This window comes from Fragaria vesca, linkage group LG1 (genome assembly GCF_000184155.1).
Source record: "Fragaria vesca subsp. vesca linkage group LG1, FraVesHawaii_1.0, whole genome shotgun sequence".
NCBI classification, from domain to species: Eukaryota; Viridiplantae; Streptophyta; class Magnoliopsida; order Rosales; family Rosaceae; genus Fragaria; species Fragaria vesca.
Window position 1 is genome coordinate 2374924 of NC_020491.1, and position 8236 is coordinate 2383159.

At 39.0% G+C, this 8236-nt stretch overlaps 2 protein-coding genes across 2 annotated transcripts; one reads left to right on the top strand and one right to left on the bottom strand.

Annotated features, from left to right (window-relative positions):
* The first annotated feature begins 518 nt into the window (after nucleotides 1-518).
* LOC101299323 (NEDD8 ultimate buster 1-like) lies at nucleotides 519-3886 on the top strand. The gene is made up of 11 exons (XM_004287197.1): nucleotides 519-838; nucleotides 1176-1298; nucleotides 1417-1513; nucleotides 1642-1677; nucleotides 1829-2016; nucleotides 2093-2195; nucleotides 2459-2640; nucleotides 2716-2793; nucleotides 2922-3024; nucleotides 3099-3192; nucleotides 3279-3886. The coding sequence occupies exons 1-11, from the start codon at nucleotides 537-539 to the stop codon at nucleotides 3653-3655; spliced, it is 1683 nt and encodes a 560-aa protein (XP_004287245.1). The 5' UTR covers nucleotides 519-536; the 3' UTR covers nucleotides 3656-3886.
* An 83-nt stretch (nucleotides 3887-3969) lies between these two features.
* LOC101299894 (protein OS-9 homolog) lies at nucleotides 3970-6760 on the bottom strand. Its single transcript, XM_004287199.1, has 8 exons — nucleotides 6618-6760; nucleotides 5996-6072; nucleotides 5651-5854; nucleotides 5327-5398; nucleotides 4735-4850; nucleotides 4569-4635; nucleotides 4380-4486; nucleotides 3970-4300 (listed from the first exon to the last, which is right to left on the bottom strand). Exons 1-8 carry the CDS (start codon nucleotides 6697-6699, stop codon nucleotides 4147-4149), a joined length of 879 nt encoding a protein of 292 aa, XP_004287247.1. The 5' UTR covers nucleotides 6700-6760; the 3' UTR covers nucleotides 3970-4146.
* Between the last annotated feature and the right edge of the window lie 1476 nt (nucleotides 6761-8236).

Here is an 8236-nt window from a genome sequence, read left to right on the forward strand (position 1 = left end):
AGNGAGAGAGAGAGAGAGATGGGGCTGTGGTGGCTTAATTACCTTTGGCTGTTAGGGGCTGTGGTTGCTAATCAAATGGAACAAGCTTGAGACAGACTGAGCAAAGATGGAGAACGAGCTCTGAGAGAATCGATAGAGGCGTCGGTCTGTTTATGTTCTAAAACAATCGTGTAATTTACTTATGTTTCGAGGGGTACCCAACGTCATTATGAAAATATCATTAATTCGTGAAAAGCTCCGCGTTTTTGCCGATTTCTCCTTATAAGTAGAAGGACGGTTTGCCTGGCTTATCCTTTTGCCTTCAAAATAGCCCTGACTTCTTTAAAAAGGAGTTATTCATGTGTTTACCAAACACCAATTTCCTCGTTACTTATAAGCACAGCAGCTTATAAGCTGCACCAAACGCACCCTGAGACTATTCAGTCTGACACAAAACCCACTTAGAAGTTTACGTCTTGATGAAGAAGCAATCTGCCTATCTATATATATATAAATCCAATCTTTACATTTTCAGTCTTGTTTCAAATTGGTCTGTGATGGCGAAAGTGAAGATTGCAGGGACATGGGTGGGTGTGTTGGAGGTTGAATTGGACAGCTGGACGGTGCCGATGTTGAGAGAAGAGGTTGCAAAGCGATCAAGCTGCGAGCCGGGGTCGATCAATTTGATTTGCGCCGGAAGGGTTTTGAAAGACGGCGACGGCAGCGAGAGTTTGACCCAGTTGGGTGTTAAGAACAACGCCAAGATTCTGGCGAGCAGGGTTTGTGCTCAGGAGGGTAAGTCTTTGGGTCAGGAGTTGATGGCTGAGACTGAACGGGCTCAGAGACTAGCGAGAGTCAAGTAAGTTTGGTGTTGGGTTTGTTTGGTTTTTGATCAAAGGTTTGAGCTTTGTGAAAGTTTTGAGTGTCTTAGTTGGTTTGGTGATGTGGGTCTGTTTGGTTTTGGTCAAAGCATTGAACTTTATTAAGAATTTGGTCATGTTAGTTGGTTTGGATTGTATGTTGGTTTGTGGAAGTGTGGTGTTTTTTTTTAGTGAGAAAGCAGTATCTATGAGCTTTTGGTATCAGAAGTGTGGGATTGATATGCAGGGCAATGTGTGTTTCAGATTTTTGTGTTTTGGTTAGTATATGACTATGTTTTGGTTTAACCAGTGTGTGTGTGTGTGATGAATTTGCAGGGCTGCAGCGACTGCGTTGTCCAAAAGGCACGCGGATGGTTCATTGCCGATTGAAGATTTCAATATAGTACTGGAAGATCAGAGTGGGAAGAAAGTGCAAATGGGGTCGGAGACTGATCAACGGTATGGTTTACATTAGGTTTCGGTAGTTTCTGTTGTTAAGTTGGATGCTTTTATGAGAAATTTAGGGGATGCTATCGAATTTTAAGTTGGAAGTAAGATTTGAACTATTGTTTGACAGGGCAATCATGATGGGACTGATGCTTCATACCAATGCAAAGCAACTGATTAAAGCACAAAATTACCAAGATGCATTGGAAGTGCTCACCATGGGGGAGGTTAGTTTCCCGGGCCATTTTGCAACTGATACTTTTGATTGTATTGAGCATGTTACGTGGCTTGTCCATGCTAGTTATAGCAGCTTTGAATCTGTTTCCAGTGATCTTTGTGGAATTTTTTTTTTTAGGAAGCTTTCTCTCTCTGTGATCCGAAGGTTATTGAGGTGAGTGGGGTTACTTTATGGATGACATTGTTTTACTATAAAGTCCATGTGTGCATGTAACTTTTACAGTTAGACTATATTGAGTGTCCGTTCATTTTCTAAGATTGGTTTCAAAATGAGTGTATAATGTTGGCTGTGTGTTTGCTTTCAGTTGGTTGACAATCCTTCCATACTGCAAATCGATATGGTTTGGTGTTATTTCATGCTTAGAGACATCAACTGGCTCTCAGTGGCAGGAATTCGCCTTGAGAAAGCCAGACAAGGACTTGAACGAGCTCATGGGAAGGACTCTTCTCGTGTTAGGCTCCTTCAGGCAGGTCACTATCCAGAGCGTGCACTGTGAGTACTTTTACTACATATCCAAATGTGTATATATACTATGCAAGTATACTTATTTTGTTGATTCTCATCATAGATATTTGAGACTGGAGCTGCTGGAAGGTGTGGTGGCATATCACAGTGGACAGGTTGATAAGTCAATGAAGGTGTTGACCTCTGCACAAGAGAAGTTCACCCAGGTAATTGGGAAGGGGAATATAATGCACTGAATTTTTGCCTCTCTTGTAGGAATTTGGAGGTCCAAATTTAAATTGTACTTAAATTTACAATCAAGTCTTGTCTTTATATGTATGCAAAGTGCACAAATGGAAAAAAGAAAAAAAAAATATGGATTTTCGTTTTCCAGACTTTGTCAAACACAGTATGCTGATATAGTTTTCTGAGTGAAACCAGTAGTTTCAACAAACTCCAATTAACATGTAATTTTGGTTTTGGATTCCAGCTTCAGGTGCCGGATGAATCCCTTTCTCTTGTGATGAGTATGGGCTTTAGAGAAAGAGATGCAAAAAGGGCATTGAGGATGAGCAATCAAGATGTCTCCAGTGCTGTTGATTTTCTTGTTGACCAGAAAGCAAAGAGAGCCCAAAAGCGGGAAGATGATATTCAGCGGCGTAATGAAATTATGTGAGTGTCCAACTTTTATTGAATTTACTTTGGATCTCTCTGTCTGTGCTTTTAATTAGCTCAACTAATTGGCAGGGAGCAAAAGAAGTATGGTACCACACCCCTGAAGAAAGCTGTGGATATGGAGAAATTGAACCAACTGGTCTCCATTGGGTAAGAAAGCTAATATAACAGTTGTTTCAAAAGGATAGATCACCCGCAGATCTGTCCATTTATATTAGGTCTGAATACATAAGCTCTATACAGTCGTTAGTCATCCTAAGAGTTTCTTGACTTTACAGATTTGAAAAGGAACTTGCTGCTGAAGCACTTCGAAGAAATGAGAATGACAGTGAGAAGGCATTAGATGATTTGACAAATCCAGAGACCAATTCTTCCATTCAGGTGACTTGAACATTTTTGTCTGAACAATGAATTTTATTTAGAGAATGAACCCTTCTAAATATATTTACTTGCAGCAACACCTTGAATCAAGGAAAAATAAGCGACAGCGCCAAGCAGTAGATGCTTCAGTTGAAGCTCTTGTACGCATGGGCTTTGACAGATCATTAGGTACTTAAAACATATGTTTTTATATTTGGTTTATGTTTGTGAGGAAGCTAGCTGAGATCTCTCTGATGTTTGAACTTTGTATTCAGTGGTCGAGGCTTTGCAGGGTGGAGGGACAATGGACCAAGCAATCCGTCAACTGCTCTCAGGACAGGCACCAAACCCTACAAATGCTGCTGGCCAATCAGAGGCAATCCCTGCAGTTGATGCTAACAACAATAGCCAATCTGAAGCTGCTACTGACATTGCAAATTCTCTTGCTTCAATGCTTGATAATCAAAATGGTCAAGTCGGAGGTCCTTCAACATCTACTAATGCATCAGAGCGTGATGCAGAAATGGAAAGCGAACTTGCTGAAGAACTAGCACAAGGAGATGCTTTCACTGACTATGACATTGAAGTTACCAAAGAAGGTGAAGCCATAAGTGAGTACTTGGCTCTACTTAATTCCGCAGGAACAATGTGAATGTCGCTTTGCCTATAAGAATTGCACAACTTTAACAACCGTGGAAAGGAGATCCCAAATCGAATGTACATATATAATAGACAGCAGGTCATGTCCAGACGATCAATGTCTTTTATCTGTCGTTTTCCCAACAATGTCAACACTAATATTAGCGCCATGTTGTTTTAACTAACCTGCTTTTCACCATTTCTGGAGTTATAAAATTGCACAGTGCTATTTTACCTTTTAAGGAAATATGGTATAAGCATTCTGATATAGCATACTGAATAAGTGAATATGATATCCGTCCTGAAATATAAGGGCGCGACATGGTTATAGACGACAATCAACGGACTAGGTTTCTATAAACTTTTGAAATGTGTAAGAGCATCATGGTTATAGACGACAATCAATGACTAGGTTTCTATAGACTTTTGAAAGTGTAAGAGTACAAGATTACAAAAGGTTGGCTATCATTAGTATTCACAAAATTCTCTGAATTCGTAAACAAGTTACTCGGTCAAATCATCACTGGACTCGCTGTCTGTGACCATAACTATCTGCCTAATCTCAGATTCTTCATCCTCAGCTTTTGTTTCCTTGTAATCCTTGGGAAGAACATTACAATTAATGGTCTGCCATACCGGTCTCTCTGCTTGGAATAATCTGTTGGTTGAAGGTAGCTATTAGATTCACTATATAGAAAGAGTGAGAGGGAAAGAAGGGGGAAGAGATAGGGGCTTACGGATGCTTGCAAAGCGTGGGGCATTGAATTGTAACTGCATACTTGCAAGTGGCTATCTCTGTAATTGAACTAATCATAGCCCTCGGCTCTGAGCATACAAATCTCACCTGAAATATGGAGATAGAGTAAGGAGGGAGAATAGAGATGGGAACAGAAAAATGAAAGCTAAACAGAGTTCATAGCTTATACCTCAGTCTCTCGAGGCTGGTTTGTAAGATCACAAGTGGTTCCGTTTGTATATTGATGCGGATGATACCTGTATGAAAAGAGCATTATGATAACTCACATTTAATATCCTCAGATTGATCTGCAGTAAGTTTTTCATGTCCATATTTTCATAAAAACAAAATCAGACCTTTGGTATGCATCTTTTGAGCGTGGATCTTTAAGAAAAGATATGTCAGAGAGATTCTGGTTATATGCAGCAGTGGCCTCGGCATCATATATGCCTAAAACAAATTCCTGAACAACCTGTAATAAGAGAGGAAGTACCGAATAACATAAGTTTCAGGATTTAATTAGTCTGAAAGAATTCCAGTGAGAAATGATCCCATCTAATGATCTAAAGTTGTGATGATAAATAATGTTACTAGTCATTAGCTGTCCTACCCAACACTATGAAAGCAACAGACATATCTATCTATACCTCAGTAGCTACCGCATATACCATTAAAACAATGGACGAACGTCACATAATTGAATATGCCAAAAAAAAAAGAAAAAAAAAAGAAAAGAAAAAGAAAACCCCAACCCCTAATACTTCAGTATTATCAAATAGCCCAAGATCCTCTAATTAAACATGGTTCCTTTTTAACACGCTGGATGCATATTAGACTACTAACTCTCATCATATGTAGTTTTATACTTCTACTGCACGTATCATATTAGGAACTACTAACAAAAGATAGTATAGTTGAAAGTGTGCTCAGAAACACATAAGTGGATACCTTTTCATCTTCCACATGAATTTGTCGTAATTTCTTCTGATAGCAAAATTCATATGCCCACCAACCCTCTTGCTGCATAGAAGAGTTATTATGCCAAAGTAGTTTAGAATAGAAGCATAATCATCAATAGGGCACCTCACTAGCTTTTAGGTCACATGAAGATGAGAAACAGGAAAATAATAATTTGCTCCTAGGAGCCATCCAACTATCCAATTTAAAAAGAAGGCAAATGTGATCCTTTGTAGAGTACAAGTAGGGCTAAGTATACTCAAGCACTATACTATTTGGAGACATTCAATACGGATTTCGAGTCGCAGATCTTACTCTGATAAAGCATTGGTCCTTGAGTACTTCAAGCAGCTCATCTGGTGTCTTCATCTTAACTGGTTTCTCAGTTTCCACAATCATGCTGCTAGTATTCTGCTGGAGAATTGGCTTCCCACTCTTAGCTTCCTCCACCGTAGGCATGTAACATATAAAGTTCTGTCCATTCTTATTGGGCATAACAACAGACTCCTGATCATCTTCCTGCCAGTTGTAGTCCCCATTATTAAACGAACTAATACATTTCAAAGTTTGGCAACACCTATACTTCTTCAAAATATGACATTGATAGGTAGGAACTAACAACTGGCACAAGTAACACAAAAAAATTCAACTTTAGCTTACAGGGAGAAAAGGAGACTCTTCAGAATGGAATTCAATCTTGTACTTCGGCTCACGAGAACTGCGACTAAAAGTGCCACCTGCCGATCAATATACAGACATCATAAACCAAAAAAAAAACATAAACTTGCCACACCAGGAATTCAATCAGGCATCTAAAAATGAATAATTTCCTACCATAGGTGGATCTCTAAGGCCAGTTTCTCTAAACCAGTTTCGTAAACCCTTAACCAAAAGATTTCTACTGCAATGCAAGTTCTCCTCTCATATCACATCACTTCTTAACTTAGCTAACAAAATCTCTAGCATATTGATATAGTAAACCAAGTGAAATTTAAGTAAAATTTGAAGTGCCTGACCTAATAATCCTCCCCTTAACTAATCACCACTTAGATTTCATCAATTCATCTAATCACAGCAAAAACACAGCCTTATATACATTATAAACCCTAAATTTGCATCAATGATTTCAAGCTCAGCATAATCAAAACTCATAAAGATAGTAAATTGGTAAGAAAGACATGATTTTGGGACGAAATAAAGTACTGGGTCGATCAAATTCAGAGATGGGTCACGGAAGTTGGAGCTCACATGGTGAAATTACATGGGTGATTTAGTGATTTACCTAGATGAGCTGTGTTGATCTCGGCGGAGACGAGGTGGCAGAGAACGAACCCAAGTAGAGTGAGAACCAGTACTACCTTCATGGCTCTAATTCTTCGATTCTGGAAACAGAGGCATTCAGAATTTGAAGCTTCGTCAATGGGGAAAGACGACGAAGAAGAAGTAAGCTGGGGCTGTATAACAACGTCCACGCTAAGTTTCCAATGAAATGACGACACGTGACAGGGATGACGTGGCTGATGTGTGAGAGATTGGGTTGGGTCAGGTCGGGTCGGGGGCATATAGAAAAATACCGGTCCATATTTCAGATTGGCTTAGACCAGAGATAATCGCATTGTTTGTGATGTTTTCCAAATATGAACCTGAAATGAAAAAGTCAAGAGTTCTACTTGACGGAAAAAAATTGTTGTATGCATGATGATGATGCAAGTATATGGTACAATCTTAAACGATTTATATATGAGGTTTAATTGATTAACAGTTTCATTCCAGAGTGGTGTCCCGTTTTGAAATTAAAGTGTGGTTATTCTTATTTCGTTCATTTTCAGATCACATTTCTACATCTCAACCGTACAATGTCTGGAATATAGTGTGTGTGTATCATTCCTGCATAGTTTCGTCTAATTTGGAGATCATTTGGGTATCAAATTAGATTAAATAAATCAACAGAACAAAAACTGTCCAAACAGAATCGTTTGTGTAAATCATGATTACGGAAGTTCAAATGATCTTTCAATTGGATGAAACTTTGCAAAAATGATCTACACACTATGTTTTAGACACTAAATATGGAGTTATGAAAATACGACCTGAAAAGTGAGCGAAATAAGGAGATCCACACTTTAATTTCAAAATAGGACACCGTTCTGGAAGAGAACTGTAACTATTAATATCATCACATCTTATCTATTAATCATATATAATTTGTGTATGTAACGACGATGTATGCGTGATCAGGTTATTACCAAGTACCTCAAATGAGATGTGCTTACATAATAGTTTCGGAATCTCGTCCAACTTTGGTAACACGGCAACTAGACTTTGATTAATACATAACAAAACCGAAGAAGAAAATTAGGCATTTAGGCCGGCGGTGGCTCATACTAGATGTCACGCCATCGCAAAAGCTGCTCTGGATCTAAAAGTGCTTCTGGGCTTTTAGCTTTCGCCAAACAACAACAGGCTGTCTGCTAACCCCAGCGGTTTGGTGGTGGGCGGTTGCCGCCTTCACGCGCCTTGTGCTTTGTGATTAGCAGTTGAGTGGGTCCCGCCAAGAAGTTCGTTACTTTTTTGTTCACATGAGCTATCCCCCGCCACGTAGGACACACCGTCTTTTCTCATTGGTCGGCACATTATCATCACCGCATCTTTGTCCCCACACCATAGTCAACAAGTTGACGTTGTCCAGATCTTATTTTTTTATATTTTTTTTTTTTCCCAGACAGACAGAAGAGAATGGCTTCCACTACTTCAAGTTTTTGTTGGGAATGCTCATAGAAAAAAAAAAAAGAAAAAAGAAGAGTTTTTGTTGGGAATTTTTGTTTGTGTTTCTTATTTCTTAACAACATAAGCTGATATTTGTATTCTAAAACATAAGGTTATCAGTAATTTTACTATTAC

Coding starts and splice junctions, on each gene's coding strand:
- LOC101299323 (XM_004287197.1), top strand. CDS start 537: ATGGCGAAAGTGAAGATTGCAGGGACATGGGTGGGTGTGTTGGAGGTT. Junction 1,299..1,416: donor GGGTCGGAGACTGATCAACG/GTATGGTTTACA, acceptor ATTGTTTGACAG/GGCAATCATGATGGGACTGA. Junction 1,678..1,828: donor GTGATCCGAAGGTTATTGAG/GTGAGTGGGGTT, acceptor GTTTGCTTTCAG/TTGGTTGACAATCCTTCCAT.
- LOC101299894 (XM_004287199.1), bottom strand. CDS start 6,699: ATGAAGGTAGTACTGGTTCTCACTCTACTTGGGTTCGTTCTCTGCCAC. Junction 5,855..5,995: donor AAGAGTCTCCTTTTCTCCCT/GTAAGCTAAAGT, acceptor TACAACTGGCAG/GAAGATGATCAGGAGTCTGT. Junction 5,399..5,650: donor AGGACCAATGCTTTATCAGA/GTAAGATCTGCG, acceptor TCTTCTATGCAG/CAAGAGGGTTGGTGGGCATA.